The sequence below is a fragment of the Leptinotarsa decemlineata genome, unplaced genomic scaffold (genome assembly GCF_025532065.1).
Source record: "Leptinotarsa decemlineata unplaced genomic scaffold, Ldec_3_MD MMD2_tig00000035_RagTag_RagTag, whole genome shotgun sequence".
In the NCBI taxonomy this organism is placed as follows: domain Eukaryota; kingdom Metazoa; phylum Arthropoda; class Insecta; order Coleoptera; family Chrysomelidae; genus Leptinotarsa; species Leptinotarsa decemlineata.
In genome coordinates, this window is record NW_027412540.1 from 24,783,901 (window position 1) to 24,803,993 (window position 20,093).

At 34.4% G+C, this 20,093-nt stretch overlaps 3 protein-coding genes across 5 annotated transcripts; 2 read left to right on the plus strand and 1 right to left on the minus strand.

Moving 5' to 3' along the window:
• The first annotated feature begins 2,000 nt into the window (after positions 1–2,000).
• On the plus strand, positions 2,001–8,415 carry Rcd5 (microspherule protein Rcd5). Of its 2 annotated transcripts, none has more exons than XM_023164596.2 (5): positions 2,001–2,360; positions 2,420–2,504; positions 3,608–4,078; positions 7,175–7,701; positions 8,007–8,415. In XM_023164596.2, the coding sequence occupies exons 1-5, from the start codon at positions 2,269–2,271 to the stop codon at positions 8,212–8,214; spliced, it is 1,383 nt and encodes a 460-aa protein (XP_023020364.2). In that variant the 5' UTR covers positions 2,001–2,268; the 3' UTR covers positions 8,215–8,415. The 2 variants fall into 2 exon arrangements, with proteins under 2 accessions (XP_023020364.2, XP_023020365.2); XM_023164597.2 differs by having other exon boundaries at positions 2,002–2,360; positions 3,686–4,078.
• LOC111508945 (protein IMPACT-B) lies at positions 8,394–9,976 on the minus strand. The gene is made up of 5 exons (XM_023164598.2): positions 9,611–9,976; positions 9,278–9,514; positions 9,126–9,225; positions 8,977–9,074; positions 8,394–8,549 (listed from the first exon to the last, which is right to left on the minus strand). The coding sequence occupies exons 1-5, from the start codon at positions 9,850–9,852 to the stop codon at positions 8,456–8,458; spliced, it is 771 nt and encodes a 256-aa protein (XP_023020366.2). The 5' UTR covers positions 9,853–9,976; the 3' UTR covers positions 8,394–8,455.
• A 1,199-nt stretch (positions 9,977–11,175) lies between these two features.
• On the plus strand, positions 11,176–17,061 carry HBS1 (translation elongation factor EF-1alpha (GTPase) HBS1). Of its 2 annotated transcripts, none has more exons than XM_023164594.2 (7): positions 11,176–11,364; positions 11,418–11,756; positions 13,644–14,008; positions 14,065–14,223; positions 14,965–15,370; positions 15,424–15,491; positions 16,382–17,061. In XM_023164594.2, the coding sequence occupies exons 1-7, from the start codon at positions 11,325–11,327 to the stop codon at positions 16,943–16,945; spliced, it is 1,941 nt and encodes a 646-aa protein (XP_023020362.2). In that variant the 5' UTR covers positions 11,176–11,324; the 3' UTR covers positions 16,946–17,061. The 2 variants fall into 2 exon arrangements, with proteins under 2 accessions (XP_023020362.2, XP_023020363.2); XM_023164595.2 differs by having other exon boundaries at positions 13,659–14,008.
• The last annotated feature ends 3,032 nt before the right edge of the window (positions 17,062–20,093 follow it).

Here is a 20,093-nt window from a genome sequence, read left to right on the forward strand (position 1 = left end):
TTTGAAGAGGGAGTGATTTTAATATTGTTTTGAATATTTGAACATCATCTCAGTGAAAGTGCATTCAAGAATAATTATAGTGATGCTAAGAATCACACGGTTAAAGGTAAGACCTCGTTTCAAGTTTCCCCTTTCGAGGGTTGTCGTTAGTTGGGGAGCATAGTTAATGATGAATGTATTTTCCCAAAGACTCCCTGCTACCCTAATAGTCAATACTTCAAAAAATAGTTTTAGGAATATTCCTAAGCATAGGAACTAGTTTCTCTCTGATATGGAAATCAATTATGCATCTGTGTAGAATTGTCAAATCAGCATCATCCATCACATTTTGTAATGAAGTTATTTGGAGTTGGAATCGGTTTTTTCTCACCATTTTCAATTTTTTTTTCATCTCTGATTTGATTTTTCATACAGTGTTCGCATGCGAAACTCTATGGCCTCGGTTACTCTTTCTTCAACCTTCAAGGTTTCTTTTCAAATTATAATACAATATTAGTTAAAATTATTACTATTAATTCTTACCTTCACAAAAGAAATTCTGGGAAAATTTTTCTTTATGTTCTGGGATGATACTACGTAATGGTAGGAATTCAGGACACTTTTTATTTTTGTCGGACTCAATTAGTTTTCAAGATATGGCCTGTCAAAGTTCGTATGATGTCCATATTTTACCTTTTTTTAAGCAATAAACGATTGCTTATTCGAAATATCTTTTTCCATATCATCGCACTTTTTTCTATCCCTTGTCATTCACCTATTGCCAAGTTTCTTGAAATTAGATTAAAATTCCATAATTTATCACGTGCTAACTCAACCTTACCTAACCCTACCTAACCTAACTCAGTTCAACCTAACATTAGAATTTTTATATGTATCCTCAACATCTAACCTGACCTCCGAATTCTAAAAGGAACGTATTTTAGAATAGTGAAACTTAATGCAATTTACAAAAAGTGATTTGTTGCACCTGACAAATTATGTAATTTCATTCTAATTTCAGGAAAGTCAGCAATAAGTGATTGAAAAGGGATAGAAAAAGGTGCGATGATATGGAAAAAGTTGTGTTAAATAAAAAAAATATGTGAATTGCAATCGTTTATTACTTAAAAAAAAGGTAAAATATGACGTCATACCAACTATGACAGGCTATATATCGAAAACTAATTCTAATGAGTCCGACAAAAAATAAGTGTTCTGAATTCCTACCATCTCAGAAAAAATCGCGAAAATCCATGAGTATCCCATAAAGTACAATTTAGCTGAAATTCTTATTCCATCTGCCTTTACTTCCGCTTGCATAAATCTTAATACGTTATAAGCATCTTTGCTCACTGAGAACCTTGTTTTTCAGTTTACTGTCCGGGAACTGGGTACTTCCCGGACGGTTGCATAAAAAATATTTTGCCAAATCTCTCTACCTTCGACATTCGTGATGAAGAAATAATAAAGATATCCAATAAATTTCAGCTTTTCATCGTCAGAGGTGTTGAGTAAAACTCAAATAACGCAGATTCATAACGTCAAGTTGGCACTTCAATTTTCAATTTTGTTAACATTTCATATTAGATGAAAGATTTTTACGATAAATTCAAGATCTGAACAAAATACGAAAGACATATTTCGTTTCTTGCACCATCTATCAGCATGTGCGCAAAGTTGGGTCAAGCTTGTATCTCGTGTCTAGAGCTATTGACAAAAAAAAGCGAATTGATTAAAACACCAAGATGTCTAGGCATTTTTGTTTGATTATAATGTAACTTCTTCATTGTTACATCGGTAATTTCAGTTGAATATTCATAAGTAATAGATGAAATATCGGAAAAGTACAAAACTTGAGGTGATTTTTGGAAAGTAGTACCACCCTTCTTTTTGCACCTGAGATGTGGTACCATTGTTCCATTGCGGCAACAATACCATATAGTGTTAATAAATAAGGCATCTGTCATAGATTCGAATGCAAGGGTACAAACCACATCAGTCAGTAAGGCACGTGCACTCAAACGACATGAAGGTTATGTCGGTAGTGACTCCATATATCTAGAAATTTAAAAATAAACGTTCCATTTGGTGAAGCACCGCTGTTACTTCGGTGCTTAACGATCCGAAACAAAACCACCTATAAATCAGTCCGCCCGTCGTTCGTTCTAGTTATCAACTCGAAAGCAGCTTATCGATTTGACATTTTGACAATTGACAATTCGGATACGAAAGTTTATTTGGGTAGTCACATTTTTTGAAAAATAATTGAATACACTGGATTTTGTAACAATGGATGATTCTGATTTAATGCACGGTAATAACGACTATGGCTACTCTCAAAGTCATCTTGGTGAAAGTGTTGATGGAACTAGACGCAGAAGGTTAGCATTGTAATGACTATTTCAAATATTTGTTTTCAATTATTTTCTTCAATTTCCAGCTCCAATAGATCGATCAAACGTAGAAAATTTGACGATGAATTAGTAGAATACAGTCTTGGAATGCCAGGAATGTCTAACTTCAAGGTATATTTTAAGTGGTCAAACTTTTAACTAGAAAATTTAATTCATACCTGTCACAAAATCCTTATATTTATTCACATTAAATGAATAAGGAAATTTTCTTGTATATTTTGATTATATTCATATCGATAGCTTTGATTCTCCCAAAAATGTATTTGAAAATATATTGATATTTCTTCAATGGATCCATTAGAGGATGATTGACTTCTCGCAGAGATGGAAGCTGTCGACATGAGAATGATCATATAAATATTAATAAGCATATCTTGTTTGTGAAAAATGTGTTCAGAGCTTTATAGGCAACAGGTAAAACTAATGTCAACCAAATCTTTCACTGACATCAGGATGGTATATATACATCTTCATCAACAACTTGAAATGCAATTCTTTTATATTTTTGTAGAAGGAGGTTATATGAATATTTTCCATGCCAAATACGTCTATGACATTGGAATAATCATTAAAAGTCTAGTAGACCCTAGATAACCTTCAATTCTTTATTCATATATAAGTTGCAGTATATCAAAAATAAAATTCACGATAATATCAGACAAAGGAATATACATAAATTCGACCATACAAAGATAACAGATTCATCACTAGGTAGGTAGGTAATTCCAAAGTGAGTGGGGGTCGATCCTCCAATGCACAAAATTTTGTCGAGTTTTGTATGTGATATATCATATCTGTCGGAGTACAACTTTTCTCTATTTTGAAGGACTGTAGCATGTTTCTGAATGTTGCGGAAGACACCATATTTTGATAGTAATAATCGAGTCAAAACATAGTTGGACCAGAATCATAAAGGTTTTGGCTTTCTACTTCTCCATCTGCATACAAAAAAATTGTCGGACTCTTTCAAAGGAAGGTAGAAAGCAATTAAACTATTTACAACAAAGATTTGTATACTCAAATTGAATAGAACTGGCCGAGAGAAAGATGGAGAAGTAGAAAGCTAAAACCTTTCTTTCCTAAAAATCTGCATGTACAGTTAGTTTTGATTTTGATACCAAGAAAACTGAATTTTCTGAAAAAATTCAAATAAAAACGAAAATTATAAAATACAGTACTGATTCAACATTTCCAAATATTCTAAAAATTTTCAGAGCGGCAGATCTCGAACACATTCTTCTCACTCAGAGTTTTCAGTTGCATCCCCTTCCACTCCCCCAGTAATTTTACAGCCATCAACGTCGCAGTCCTATGCCGATTCGAAACGCAGACATCTCTCCAAAAGCCTTCCAGGAACTTCGAAGAGAGGAAGGAAGAGCGGTAGACAAGGAGGGCAGCTAGCTCCAAAAGATTTGGGAAGGTGGAAGCCCATTGATGATCTCGCTCTCATTATCGGAGTGCAGCAAACCAATGACTTACGAACTGTTCATTTGGGAACAAAGTTTTCTTGCAAGTTCACTGTTTCGGAACTACAGCAGAGATGGTATGCCCTCCTGTATGATCAGGCCGTTTCCAGGGTTGCGGTATCTGCTATGAGGAACCTCCATCCTGATATGATTGCGGCCGTCCAAGATAGGGCTTTGTGGAGCCAACAGGAAGAAGCTTTGTTAAGTACCATCAAAGCTGTGAGTAGAAATTGTTGAATGGATCTTGCAGAAATTTGATGAGTATTCATATCAAGACTTGATAATATTTTTTACTGAGGTTTTCACTATGAACTGAACTAAACAATACCAAAAATTAATGATAAACACGATTTTTTGAGAACCGGTACAGAGATAATTATTTTACATAACCATATCAACACAGCTCTATAGACTTTTTCCAGTGGCGTTCAATAAGTTCGATAGCTTTTTTATAATAAAAACTGGCTTGCGAACAGAAAATAATCCAAGGGGGCTAAATGTGGCCGTTTCTGCTTGATTTCTTCTCTCAAACGTTGCAGTGAATTTGCATACTAGTTGCCATTGATAGTTTTACCACAGTAGAATAATAACCAGTAGGCCCACTTACCACGTGATCCGCCTGAGTTGTCAGGGACCTTCGACCGCTCTTAGGATGAGATTCTCATCCAACGCGTTCAGTGCTGTAATATCGAAGGATTCGACGTATAGTAAACGGTCAGAAATTGATAAAAGTGCTCTTCATAGTACAGTCAGTCACTTATAAAATACAAACCAAAAAAATATAAAAATAGAGAGAAGTCACATTTTAAAAACAAGAAACTAGAAAATAATACTAATCATTGATGACTATTACTTAAAATATATTCACTTCCTTTTTTTTTTTAATGAATTTAATGAATCACAGCTTTTTATATGACTTGGCCAATTATTAAATGCAATCAGACCAGAACTATACAACGAGTCACAACCTATATGTTCGCTGTTGATATAAAAATTTCCTATTCTATTTCTAGTGGAGTGTGTATGAATGCTACTTGTGTAGGTCAACTGATCACTCAGATAATTTGGCAATATATAGTGTTTAATTTTAAATATTAGAATATTCAGTGTTATCCTTCAGTGTTTCCAACATACAGTGTGGTCCAACGAAAACTTAACACCTCGATTTTCCGGCGTTAACATGAAAATGTGGAAAATCGCTCGAACCCGTCAATTGCTGATTCGAGGGGGAACAACTTTTCCGCTGTTTTCATCCCCGTGACTTCAACCCCCTAACGGGGGTGAGCACAACCCCTTGATTTTGAATAGGGATGAGGGGTGTTGAGATACCTCATTTTGAAGATCTTATCGTGTACTATCTGCCCGTAAAATTTCACTTCAAAATATCCATCGATAATGAAATAACAGCGAAAATAGTGAAAGAGGCAATATGGAATTTATCTCGAGAATATTATTCGTATCCGACGCATTTCAAAGGTATTGAGTGGTTAATTTTTTGTCCAAAAAAGTAGACGGACCTTGTTTTTGTACCTTAGTCTATCGTGAATTGTTAAGAACGGTACAAGTGTGTACAAGCGATTGTAAATTTGTAGTGGAATTAAAATGGTGTATTCCGTAGAAGAAAGGGTGGAAATGATAAAATTATTTTTCCGAAATAACGACTCTGCGCGCACAACAGCGGCTTTATTTAACGAACGACATCCTGGAAAAAATGTATCCGCTGCTTACGTTGTGCAACTGGTTGCCAAATTTGACGCTACTGGGTCAGTTGGAAACAAAAAGAGGGTGCATGAAAGAGACGAAGCGAGGGACGTGGCTGTCTTAGGTCATATAGCAATGGATCCGACCGTTAGTACTAGGAAATTGTCCGAGGTATCTGGTGTTTCACGCACAACAATCATGAGAATCCTGAAACAACATAAATTCCATCCGTATAAGATACGATTGGTTCAGGAACTGAATGAGGATGATCCCGATCGCCGACTCCAGTTCTGTGAAGTGATCAGTGAAATAATTAACTGCAATCAAAACTACATGTTCGATATCTGTTTTTCGGACGAGTGTTCATTTTACCTTAACGGCATTGTAAACCGGCATAACTGTCGGTATTGGTCAGATGAAAATCCACGATTATTTCGTGAGGTGTATACACAGCGCCCCCAAAAATTAAATGTTTGGGCGGGTATTTATGGAAATCACATAATCGGCCCTTTTTTTCTACCCGGTAATCTCACAGGCCAACTTTATCTCGATCTATTGGAGAACGCTATTTATCCAGCCCTCGTGCAAGTATTGGAGAATGCAGAAGACCATCAAACGATCATTTTCCAACAAGATGGCGCACCACCTCACTTTGTTCAACCGGTGCGTCAGTTTTTAGATGACAATTTTCCTCACGCCTGGATTGGAAGAAGGGGACATATTGAGTGGCCACCCAGATCACCGGATCTGGCTCCACTGGACTTTTTTCTATGGGGTCACCTGAAATCCAAGATTTACGCTACCCAGCCTGAGTCACTGGATGATTTGCGAACTCGGATCATTAATGAATGCCGTCAAATTACACCAGACATCTTGAGTAATGTACGTGAACGTTTTCAGCAAAACTTATATTACTGCATGGAAGTGGATGGTGCCCATTTCGAACATTTAATAAAGTAATCACAAAAGTACGTACTCTTCCACTCTTTTACCTGTCATGTCGTTATCGATGGATATTTTGGAGCGAAATTTTACGGTCAGATAGTACACGATAAGATCTTCAAAATGAGGTATCTCAACACCCCTCATCCCTATTCAAAATCAAGGGGTTGTGCTCACCCCCGTTAGGGGGTTGAAGTCACGGGGATGAAAACAGTGGAACAGTTGTTCCCCCTCGAATCAGAAATTGACGGGTTCGAGCGATTTTCCACATTTTCATGTTAACGCCGGAAACTCGAGGTGTTAAGTTTTCGTTGGACCACACTGTATATTCCATAGATGTGCGTTTATTACAACTTAATATTGCTCTCATGGATCTGTTTTGAAGCTTCTGTGGTCTGTTTAGATTTTCATTGCTCACAAAATAGAGTAATCTACTGCAATAGTCAAAGTTTATTCGCTGTTGTTATTATTGTTTTTAGTTTCTGTAGTTGGTTATTGTTGTTTGTTTTATTAAAGTAAATAAGATTTTTGGATTTCCTAGTACGATGTTCATGGGTGATTTGAACGCCATCAAATGTTTGAAATGACTGTTCATTTCTATTAATAACAATGAATAAACATACAAAGTGTGAAAATCTATTGTTGCCATTGTTCAACAAATTATTTTTGCAGAACACAAATCCTCCTCCGACAACAGATACATTCGCAGAGATGCTTTCACAGCACCCAGATATTTTTTACACAGGCCGCACTGCAACTTCATTGTTTCGCCACTGGCAAAGCCTGAAATTGTATAATCTACTTCCCGACCAATCTCTGGGACCTACCTCAGCCACAGGTCGGCCTATTCTGACATTTAATGACGCAGAAGAATACATTCAGGATATAGATCTGAATGAACCGCCTGATGAAGCTCTGGACAAGGAGTTGAAGCTGCAGCAGAGGCGTAACGTGAAGGAAATTAGGCATCTCGAAAATGAAATAGGGCGTTGGAATGTTTTAGTGGACAGTGTTACAGGAATATCTCCTGGAGAACTGGACGGTCAAACGCTAGCAGTTTTGAGGGGAAGGATGGTGAGATACTTGATGCGTAGTAGGGAGATCAGTATTGGAAGATCTGGAAAGGGTCATTTGGTGGATATAGATTTGGCCCTAGAAGGTCCTGCTCATAAAATTTCTAGACGACAAGCTACATTAAGGTAAGTTCAACATCATGTCATATTGCAATATTGTTTTATTTTTAATAAAAAATGGACCCTCTAGTGAATACTTTCGAATCGCTTTTTTAATAATTTGAATGTGGATATAATTTATTTCAATGGATATACGAGGTCTGTTTAAATTTTGACTGGGCTACGTACATTCAATTGGGTTTTTTAATGTTGGTAAGCTCGTCTCGAACATATGTTCAGAATTTCAGCTGTTTAGCATGTTTAGTTTGTTAATGAGAGGCATTCATTTACGAATTTCAAATAGCATTAAACTGATAACTTGCTTTTTACAGATTAAGGAATACTGGCGAGTTTTACCTTTCCTCTGAAGGAAAGCGACCAATTTTTGTAGATGGCCGTCCAATAACTGCTGGAAATAAAGTACGTTTGTATGATAATACTGTGGTGGAGATAGCATGCCTGAGATTCATTTTTTCCGTGAACCATGATCTAATTAGGGCAATCCATAATGAATCAGTAAGATACAACTTGCCGCCATGAAGTCTGTGAACTGACATTTATAGTGTATTTGAAGTAGATTAATTTTGTACAAGTTTCATAATTATGGTTCAACCTTTTATTGTTTGTAGTTGATTACACAAGTTTTCATAGTTTTGTGTTTAGCATTTTTAAATAATGTAAGAACTGGAGAAAAATATGTGTAATATAATGAACCAATGTTAATAAATGAATAAAAATATACTTTGTGGAATTGATATACATTAAAAATTCAATATCATGTTCATGATTTTGCAAGTCCAGCTTCCAGAAATGCTTGTCTTGCAGCATTAGTTATATGTCGAAATCGATCAGGACCCAACTGGATTCCGCCATACCTGAAATGAAATATAGCTGAAATCAAAGGATTTTGAAATACAAAGAGATTCAGGTGAAAACAAAATTTTCAACTTGTGAAGAAACTTCTGAAAAAGTTTGGAAAATGAATGAAATTTTTGTGACCCTTTCAACTTTAATCCTTCATCAAAGCGGTTCGTTCGGATTGTCTTTAGAATTTTTAGCACTTCTGAGCATTTCGTTATGACCAAATTTTGTCTTTGAATGGACAAAGCATTGACAACTAATTGGTAGCTTATATATCAAATGCCGAGCGGATTTAAAACTTGACCCATTACTCTCAAGATGTAGCAGTTAAAACCCCAGGTTATTATTATAACTGCTGTCGATTCCCTATTAAGTATTTAACTACATTAGACAATTTTTGTCCGCAAACAATTTTAAAGTATTATTTTGAGTATAACTTACCATCTAGAAACAACAACCATTACATCACATAATTTCATAGTTTGAATCAATTCCAGAAGTCTGGAAGAAGCTCTATTCTCTCCATCATCGTCACAATCCTAAAACAAAAAAAATACAAAGATCTGAAGGACAATTATTTCATTTCTCACCTGTAATATTATATTATTTGGCAACACGATCCTATATGCTGAAATATTGTGAGTAGCTTGAGCAATTTTCCTATTTTGTAAAAGCAACTCCATGAAACATCTAGAAAAAATTCATTGAATGATTCGACAAAAAAAAACTTTCAAAATGTTACCTAACATCGTCTTTATTCTTCACAGTACATACATGACCCTGGAAAACACTTTTTCTGTCTGTGATAATTGGTCCATGAAAAATCTTCAGTTCATTGGTACAAACAGGTTCATTTATATTTTCTTTCGCTGGAGATTCCTGATGAGGCGGTTTTCCCTCTTTATGCTCTTTGTTCTGTTTTACAATGCTATCAACTGACATTATCATCTGATAAATAAGTGGACCTCCTCCCTCATTTCTGAAAAAGGGTGAAACTACTAATGGTTCTTACTACAGATCCTAAAAATGTTTTTTTCATAAAAAACATAGGTGATCAACATAATTTAATTCTTACTCATATAAGCTTTGAAATTTTGCTTCAATTGCTTTTTTCTGAGAAAGCTTCAGTTCTGGAGCTAGTAGTTCATATTTTGGTAAACCATCGGAGGGATAATCAGGAGTGAGAGTTATGAATAATGTTACTTCCTTGGTAATATCAATACTGCAAATTCCTGTTTTACTATCGATTTGCCACTGATCCTCAAAAATTGATTTGAGAGTTTCCATTTCTTCTGCTTGTATTGAAATATTATCCATGATTGAATTGAAAAAAAAAATATTTTCAATTCCTTTAATCCTTATTTTCCTCAACTGTCACAAAAATCTCATTCTGTATATGAGGAACAAGGATGCATAGAAATAGAAATCCTGGTGACTGTAACCCAATTTTGTACACAATATATTGATAGATGGAACCATAATTTAAAAAATTTAAGATATTTAATCTGTGATTCCATGGATGGAACAAGAATCGTTTCCAAATGTGCGCATAGCGCCTCTTTGAATGGAATGCCGAAGTACGTTAGATTTCTCTATTTTATGGAGAATCAAAAATACCATAGATCGAGTGTTTTCGTTAAAATATTTTACATAGAGAAGTGTGATTGCACCATGATATTTCTAAGCATCTTGTTCCGTTTCCTAGTTCCTAATACATTGTATTAAAATAACAAGCGCTGAGGTCAGTTCAGTTCTCGTGATACTTTCGTTATTTGCATTAGGATTAAATCAACGAGGAGTTGGGAAATATTTTAAATAAGGGAGGTTTAAGTCAAGCGATACTAAGGCGGATCATATTAGGCAATAATGTGAAAAGTATAAGTATTGCAAGCTATATAGTCAAAGCTGATTTCTTGTGTATCCTGACAGAAATGGTTGTGAATGTTATAGATTACAATTTTTTAATTGTATGAGAATAAAAAATAAAAAATGTGTGATTTAAAAGTCAAAATAATAGAGAATACTAGGACCGACAAATATTCCAACGAGCTACTTGAAAAAAGGATATATTGAAAAAAAATGTGATAACACTCGTCTTGACCTGTCGCTATTCAGCGTCCTTCAACGACCACGCCGGTAGTGACCCTCTTTCAAAATTTCTTTATGAAGTACAAATTTTATGAAGCACAGAATAGTGATATTACTATTTTTAATTATAGAAACATAAAAAAGAAAAATAATACAATTTATGAAACAACAAAAATTAATTGACCCTTCGGAACGACTTGATTGATTCCAGTGGTGCATTTGCTTTTTCAGCTGCAGGAAAATCCGGAAAAACCTGCAGCACCACAGCATCTGAAGATTTTGATCTGCCAATGTCTTCTCTTTCATAGAATGAAATGTAGGGTGTCTCCAGATGCTTCAAAAAATTCAAGATATTGCCAGAATATTTAGTCACACGACCATCGCCAAACTTAAACCAATCCGTATCGTCTTTGACCAATGCGTAATAATGACCAGATTCCACACTAGAACCATAGTGAACAATGACTACATGAAGATTATAATACTGGTCTGTAGTTATGTCAAAGAATATCGAATTTCTGTTATGTGATGACATATGACATAGAATTTTACTTTTCTGTGGTTATGAAGTTACTAGAGGACCTAATGTTTTGATTAAAATTTTCATTATTAGATTGTAAAAAATATTTATTTGAAATACAATATTTGTAAATGTACAGCATTTAATATCTTTTAATTTTAATATATAACAAAATTCTAAAATGGCTCGTCACAGAGATATACGAAATATGGTTCCAGAAGGTATGAAGATTAGGTACTTTCAAATAGAATTGTATATTTTATACCTTTTTTAGATTATGCATATGATGATGAAGTATATGGCCACTCAGTCGATGATGATTATTATATATCTCCTAGTCATAGACAATTTATATACAATCGAGAGGTTTCTACACGAAGCTCAGAAAGTGATATAAAAGAGGAATTGGAGGTTGAAGTGGAGTTATCAGATACTGACAAGGCTAAACTAGAATCGTGTATTGATAAAATTAAGGAAATGTTAGGCGCTCTTGCTATTTCCAGGAACGATCTGGTCAACATAATTGTCCAGGACAATTTCGATGTTGAGAAAGCAACTAACACAATTTTGGAGAACCCAAGATTTTCACAGACTGGAACCACTAAAACAAAAGGTGACTCTTACTTCCTACCACTTGAATAATTGTCGTTCATAAGGGGGCGACAGGTAGTTAAGGGAGAAGCAGATTTCAAATAGATTTTTAAAAGATACCTTAGAGAAAGAACCCGCTTGAAATAACTCTGTTTTTTTATAGATATTGAGCTATAGAGTTAAAATCACAATTGAAACAGATATGGCTCTTCATAAACTGGACCTAGGTTCTGTTAAAGTATATTCGTTTTCAATTCTGTCATTATATTATTAATTGTTTTTCTTTGAATTATATTTATTAGTATTTGTTAAAAAAAATTAAGAAAATAATCTCTATTCACTTCAGTATATCCAGAGAAAGTACTTGTGTGTTTCCGTTATTCTAGTTTATACCAGAAACAAGTACCTATAAATGATTTACTCCTTTTCCCATAGAGTTTGCAATGCTATGTAATAATTTTTATTCATTTTATTTCATTAGAAAGTGTTGCTCTGTCTATTCAATAGGACAAGAATTGTTTTGATTTATAAAACATGAATTTCTTCAAAGAATATATTTTCGGGAAATCTGGTACAGCAATTTTTATCAGTATCTTCAAGAGAGTTTTCTACTTTAAAAATTTTTAAGGTTGAATTACAGAAATAATGTAATGAAGTGAGTATGTTATTTTTGTCTGGTATATAACAAGAATAAGAATGATTCGAAAAATAAAGTTCATACGTCTGTATGAATTTTTCACTTCTGGGGAAGCAAATGTGTAAACAAATTTTGTTCTGGTTTCTCAATTATTTTTACAGATTACCAAGCATGTCATCATAACTAATAATATATTCATTTCTCTTTCATGTGACTCTTCTGCTGCTGTCTAAACATTATGTAAGGTAAGATGACACACAACAATGTAAACAGTTCATAATACCGAAACTAAATCTTTCTAAAAATATTCCACAACTCATTGAAAGCAAAAAAAATTTCAACATACCCAACATATTCAATAAAAAACAAGGAGAACTCAATCCCGGTAAATTTATCGTTCCAAAATTAAATTTTTCCAGCAATAAACTTGTCTTTGCAGAGTCAAATACTGTAAATGAAAGGGTACCAAATAATTTGAAAAACTCTTTCAGTACTTCACAAATTGGTGAGCTGACCACCAGAGTAGGAGAAGTAAAAATTAATGAACCTTCAAATGAAGAGTCTTTGAAAATAAAAAACCCACTCATTTCAGAACATAGGTCATTGAGTTCCTTACAGAATTCAAGTTCTCCTAGTAAATGGCAAATTGATTTGTCTGCGGCTTTAAAAACTAATAAAAGTGTTCCTATAGTGCCCAAAGCAGAGACATGTCAAAAAGAAACATTTGAAATGCCTTACATAGAGTGTGATAGAGAAAGATTTGTTAAAAAAAGGGATATACTAAAGTGCACGCTTGATGTGAGTCATTTCGTGGCAATTCAATTAGACATTGAGAAGAAACGATCTAATTTGGGAAAAGTGCTGTCTAAAAAGTACAAACGGTCGGTTATTAAGCTCAAGAGAAATTCGTTAACATCTGTGAAAGATATTAAAAAATTTTCATTCAGCACACCATCTCCAGATAACAATATTATTAAACACTTATCTAGGTAGTGCAGGCAACAGAGTATCACCTGTAAAATTAAGGCAATTTTTTCATTAGTTCATAAACAATTATATAAGTAATTAGTAAATTTGGTTTTCCATATTACTGGAAAAACTTGATCTCTAAATAAAGACTTGCCATATCAGTTTTTATGGAAATTTTTCTTCTTGACATTGGTTGTGGGATGTTCTATTTTAGATATTTAACGATAGTACAAATATAAACTTGACGGTATATTATGCAGTACAAAATTCATGACTTCACCCTGTTATTATTGTTATTCCAAGTTTTCTCACAATCAGCTGCAATCCAGCTATCTGAAGGGGAAGGCACTAACGTTAAAGTGGTTGCCTCGACTCCTCAAACCGCCACTAATGTTACTAAGGGTTTTGAGTTGCCTCAAAAGAAATTTGACTCGACCCCGAGATCCCAGTCCCCTGCTTCTGGAAGGGCAACTCCAGTCTACACGGCTAACTCTGAAACATCCGATGAGAACAGAAACCAAAAAGTCAGAGACAGCAAGTTTGATCCTCAAGAAATGTTTAAAAAAGAACGAGGGACTGGCAAAGAACATTTGTACATGGTGGTTGTCGGTCATGTTGATGCTGGAAAGAGTACCCTAATGGGACATTTACTTTGCAAGTTGGGACAGGTGATTTAAATGAAAGTATATTTTCAGTTGTGACACTGAGTGTGGCTGTTTTTCAGGTCAACCAACGAACGATGCATAAATACGAACAGGAAAGTAAGAAACTTGGGAAACAAAGTTTCATGTATGCTTGGGTTCTTGACGAAACTGGAGAAGAGCGCAATAGGGGAATCACCATGGATGTGGGGAGGTTTCAGTTCGAAACTAACAACAAAGCGGTAAAAATATTTCAACTTTCTCAACATTATCTTCACTAAAGTTGAGTTACTACAGAACTGCCTTTTGTTTTCAGTGGCTGGTTAGAAGTCTTGGCTTTCTTAGTGGGATTTCTACATTTCAGTTGATCCTAACCATTGTACATATGTATTTTGACTTGAATGTTAATGATGTTGGAATTCTTTAAAAGATTTGAAAAAAATGTTCAAATCAAATCAACTTCATTTATCACCAAAGTCCATACAAATGTATAAAAGTAGTTTGTACTATCTTCAATGTATTTTGAATCACGCCATAGTGAATGTAAAAAGTTATATGAGTATTTGAATTTGTGATTTTCTGAGATTCAAGAAATAAAAGTTTTAATGAAAGCACTTTCTCCGCTTTGCCGTTATAATTCAAAAGAGCGTTGAAAAAATTGTGGATATTGATTATGATACGTTTATACTTATACTTGATTAAGGAATAACCATTGTTAGAGGTGCTTTCCAGAGCGCATCACAAACAGATCTCTTTCTTTCTGTTGTTCTTTCTCTTTTTCTCCCTATCTCTCCCTTCTCCACCCTGCAAAATTTATATTCTGGTTGTATATAATTAGAATTACTATTCTGTTTGTAACTCATTGGTTCTAGGATTATATAATCTCTAAATTTTATGTATCTATTTTTTTTCTGTCATAGACGAATATATATATCTGTCTTATACCTTAATTGAATAAATTTACTTACTTACTTGATATACAGGTAACTCTACTGGACGCTCCTGGTCATAAAGACTTCATCCCCAACATGATCTCAGGAGCAGGACAGGCTGACGTAGCTCTCTTGGTAATCGACGCAACTTGTGGAGAATTCGAAACTGGTTTTGACTTGGGTGGACAAACTAGAGAACACGCTCTTCTTGTGAGATCTCTCGGGGTGACCCAACTGGCCGTTGTAATCAACAAACTAGACACTGTGTCGTGGTCGCAAGATAGATTCAATGAAATCGTCAAAAAGTTGACGACTTTTCTTAGGTTAGTTGGTTTCAAGGAGTCTGATGTAACCTTCGTACCCTGCAGTGGATTAACCGGGGAGAACCTGATCACTAAACCTACTGAAATCAAACTATCAGAATGGTACAATGGGCCTTGCCTCATGGATGTGATAGGTGAGTCACTAGTGTTTTGAAAATGAAAGAAAGTGTAAGATTTTGTGTTTCAGATAATTTTAGAACCTTAGATAGGCCAGTATCTAAACCTTTCAGATTATCGGTCAATGATATATTCAAGGTAAATATGATTATGAAGTAATTTTTAGTATGATGTTCTCAATACGTTGATAAGTTTGTGTAGTTTGAATTCCCAATATCTCAGTCAAAAGTTTTTCTTCATAAATGTATGAAACTATCAACAGCTTTTCCGTTTTTGAGCTGATTATAACATACTCATTATAACATATTAAAAAAAACACGCATTGGTGTGAGACTTCCATTTGATAGTTTACAATACTGTTCAAATTATGTGTCGTGCTACATGATACGTTTATTACCATATTCTTCACCTACCTAGGAACAACTTATAAGGATAAAGAATAATTAATAACAATAATGAATAACAAACTAAATTCAATAAAGAGGAACCATTAAAATCTATTTGATCATTGAGCAATAATACTTATGGTCCTTGTCTAAAATTTTATATTGGACAAACTGGAAGAACTTTTTCCAAAAGTATAAAAGATCATAAAAGTAGTTTTATGAATAACAAGACCAATTCACCATTTGCGAACCATCTTTTGACAGAGGGGCACGAGTTCAATCACGATTATGGCGTATTGTATTTGAAAGAGAAATGTTCAAAACTCAACCTTTTGGAATCTTTGAAACTCAATAGATTTGAAAGTTCGAGATTATTGCTCAGTGATCATAAATATTCGAATTGTTTTTCTTTATTGAATTTAGTTTGCAATGTGGAAATCGGTAATATATTGTATCGCCCGAAGATGTTATTGTATAGCGAAACACATGTCGCGGTTTCAAGCGGAAATTTCACATTAAAGTGTGTTTTTTGAATAGCTTTTCATTGAATCACATTCATGAATATATAATGACTCGTATTGCCAAAATATCCTGTTTTTCTGTTCCGCCTTAACTTTCTCATAATCCACATTACAATTTCAGGGCACAGGTACATTTTTTTGCGTATCTGGAAGAGTAGAAACCGGAACTTTGAGAGCTGGTGACAGAGTGTTGATTTGCCCCAACAAAGAGTTTGCTACTGTCAAGTCTCTCAGCATAGAAGAAGTGCCACATTCTGTTGTTTTTGCTGGTGATCAAGTTACAGCTACCCTGTCGGGGATTGACATGCAAAACGTTTCTGTAGGAAATATTTTATGTGACCCCCAGAATCCTGTTCAAGTAGTTTCCAAGTTTCAAGCTAGAATAGTTGTCTTTAATGTTACTGTTCCTATTACGAAAGGATTTTCTGTAATTCTACACAACCAGTCGCTGGTTGAACCAGTGATTGTGAGCAAATTGATTTCCCAGTTGAACAAAAGCACTGGTGAGGTACTGAAGAAACATCCCAGGTTTTTAGGGAACAATACCAGTGCTATTGTAGAAATTCAATCGTCAAAACCTATTGCTCTGGAATTATATAGTGAATACAAAGAACTTGGAAGGGTTATGTTAAGGGTGGGGGGAGTAACAATAGCAGCGGGGCTCGTTACTAAAATTATATTGTAAATATTTTTTTATTCATTTTGAGGAAAATTCAATGAACTTCAGTTGCCTATAATAAGGACTTATCACTGAAATTATATTGTGAACTATTTTATGTTAATAAAAATTAAGTGGCCTGATTTTGTCACACATTTATTTGAAACCTCCATTTCATTACGTGCTTGCTACAGTTTATCATTCCTTTGTTTTTGTCTGCTGTCACTTTTGAAAATGGGTCAGTATTATAATTGTTGCTACACTGTGTTTCCAAATGGTTAAAAATACAAAAACTACAAAGTCAAGCTATGAACGAAATGCTTATGTAAACTAGGTGCAAATCCATTAATACCCTGTCTGTTCAATAAATAAGGTGAATTTTCGTTTTTCTCGTCTTGGCTCTTGTGAGCTCTTACATTGGGGCGATTGAACCTAACCATATACCCATGATTCGTCACCAGTTATGACCCTATTAAGCAAATTTGGATCGCCGTTAACGTTTAGAACGAACTTCGGTGCCTCATTTTCATCCGTTGATGTGCTGGGTCGTCCATCCATTTACAGACTCGGAGTACAATCGCCGTACGCCACTGTCAACATTGCAAGTGTTTTTTAGCACTTACTTTCCATTTTTTACACAAAATTTGATGCAAATTCTGTGATCCAGTTTTTTCGATAACTGAAAATCGCCGAGCACGCAAAATCCGGTTTTTTTTTTCCTGCAGATTTCAGCTTTTTCCTCGGTATTTCATCATTTTTATCAATATCTCGCGTTTTTTCTCTATATCTTGCGTTTTTTCACGAAATCTCGACGTTTTCCTCAAATCACTTTTTTCATAAGATCTCGACATTTTCTCGAAGAATTTTTTTGTCAAGCACTCCATTTTTTCCACTAGAGCTTGACTTTTTTCTGGATATTGTGTTTTTTTTGAGATCTTAACTTTTTTCTCGTGATCTCGCCTTGACCACTACAAATCAAATTTATTCATCACCGAAGTCCATACAAATGTACATGTATAAAAGACACACATCATATATATAAACTTTATTGGACTATATAGTTACATCAATACACACAAAATAAGTACATATGTATCAAAAGAAATATTATCAAAAAGAAAAATTTTATGTCAATATTATTAAAAGCTACAAATATATAAAATGAAACAAGTATGTGATAATAGTGTTTTTTAACTTGTAGCCTGGGCGTCCACGGGTATTTGTTTGGACGACTGCCGTCTTATCTATGGGCATTTAAATTATTTAAAAAATGCCAGCAAGTCTCGCCATGGGGGGTAAGCCTCCCCCACTGCTTTTTCGACTTGGGAAAAAGTTGAGAAATTTTGGGCCGTGAAGATGAATGAAAATTAAAAAAATAAAAATGAGAGAAAAGAAAGGGAGAGGTAATAAGAAAAGGGAATGAATCGGAAGAATTTGGGATTTCCCAACATGCATAACTTTGAGATCCCATACTTTGAAAACTTCAAAAAAGTTTAATTTCTCCCAAGTAAGAGAACAGTCCACAAATTTATAAGTGACAATTTTACAAAATTCACAACTTTTCGCTGTTTTTTCGTTTTGGAAAAGTTGGGAAATTTCGGGCTTTGAAGATAGAAACAATAATAGTATAAAAGAATAAGCACAATATTATTTAAGTGTTATTTCCTCACATTTGTATTGAATATTCCTATACATGGTGGATAATAATTACCAAAATTTATTTTTGTTTGTGCCAATCTTTGGATAGCTAAGTAAGAAAATTAATATATTATAGTAGTAACTAATCCCTCAGCTTCCATTTTTTCGAAAGTTGGGAAATTTTGCTGGTGGGGTTGGGAAAATTTTGATTCCCTCCCCCCTGGTATTTCTTTTCGAACGGCCCTGAGTCACGCAATCGCTGACTGATATCTTCAGTGCCTTTAACGAGCTGAACTTGAGTCTACAAGAAAGAGATAACATCTTCCAAGATAAAATATAAACTATGATGAAAAACTTTGACCTTTGAGCTAATCGAACAATGAAAAAACTATAATCGCTTTCCTACACTGGAAGTGTTTTTGGAATTATTTGGTGGGGAAATGTTGCCAACGCAAGTAGAAGACAAAATATGATTTAGCTTAAATTTCAGAGTATCTTTCTTATCAAGTTTTGTGAGAATTTTAAATCAGAAGAAACACTGAAACAATTACTTTTTTTCTCATCCACCTACCTCTGTGAAAAGGCATTCTCTGCTCTGGTATATATCAAAAACAAATACAAAAACGGATTACAATTGTGATACGATTTCAGATTACAACCGTGTTAGGAATCACACGTTAAAAGGTAAGACCTCGTTAGTCTTTAGCTCTTCGACTTCTGAGGGTTGTCGTTCGTAGGGGTGCGACAGCTAGTTAACGGAAAAACAGATTTTTTTTCAAACAATGTGAAAAAATGTAGGATAGGTATCAAGAAAAAAACTTTGATTTGAATGTGGCCTAACTCGTATATTTCTAATTTCCAAAACAGCAACTCATGATTTTCACAATCGAATAATCTATAGAATTGAAATCTATAGACGTGAAGTCTATAGAAGTGACATTTGTATATTATGTGTAGTGATTTACCTTTTTATATTTATTACGTTTTATCTTTATTCTTCAAATTTTTAATTCAAGTATGACCAAATTTTGTTTTCATTCTTTATGTGTATATATTATGTAGTACAATTATCAACCTACCATATGTACAGTAAGTACCGAAAATGGTTAATAAAATTTTTAACTATATTATTATATTATGAACAATAGAAAAATATGAATTTCACCATCATAAGATGCTGTTTCTATGGTTTCATTTTCAGTGAAACCGTGTTGGTGACAATAACATCTCAAAATATCAGACCTCGTTATCTTCAATTTCAAATTGTTTATCGCTAATATTATTCAAACTTCGCGGCTACAGACAACACTTAAGCCGATTCGTTAATGCAAGTTGTGGGCGTCGAACAGAGCTCTGTAAAAGCCCATAGCGACATCGCCTTCAACTGCTCGATAATATAATATGGAATGTATAAGACACCCAACGATTATGGACAAACAGGATTGCTTACTTACATATATTGTCACGTATGCCGAGCAGATGTGACGTAACACTGGTGACACTTTTAGTAGCTGCATAAGAATGTGTGTTATTTTAT

Excerpts from the sequence above, each read along its gene's own strand:
- HBS1 (XM_023164594.2), top strand. The coding sequence starts at position 11,325 with ATGGCTCGTCACAGAGATATACGAAATATGGTTCCAGAAG. Across the intron at positions 14,009-14,064 it reads TACTTTGCAAGTTGGGACAG|GTCAACCAACGAACGATGCA; the intron begins GTGATTTAAATG and ends GCTGTTTTTCAG. Across the intron at positions 15,492-16,381 it reads CGGTCAATGATATATTCAAG|GGCACAGGTACATTTTTTTG; the intron begins GTAAATATGATT and ends TTACAATTTCAG.
- LOC111508945 (XM_023164598.2), bottom strand. The coding sequence starts at position 9,852 with ATGGATAATATTTCAATACAAGCAGAAGAAATGGAAACTCTCAAATCA. Across the intron at positions 9,226-9,277 it reads AAGAATAAAGACGATGTTAG|ATGTTTCATGGAGTTGCTTT; the intron begins GTAACATTTTGA and ends AATTTTTTCTAG. Across the intron at positions 9,075-9,125 it reads CAAATAATATAATATTACAG|GATTGTGACGATGATGGAGA; the intron begins GTGAGAAATGAA and ends TTTTTGTTTTAG.
- Rcd5 (XM_023164596.2), top strand. The coding sequence starts at position 2,269 with ATGGATGATTCTGATTTAATGCACGGTAATAACGACTATGGCTACTCT. Across the intron at positions 2,505-3,607 it reads CAGGAATGTCTAACTTCAAG|AGCGGCAGATCTCGAACACA; the intron begins GTATATTTTAAG and ends AAAAATTTTCAG. Across the intron at positions 4,079-7,174 it reads TGTTAAGTACCATCAAAGCT|AACACAAATCCTCCTCCGAC; the intron begins GTGAGTAGAAAT and ends TTATTTTTGCAG.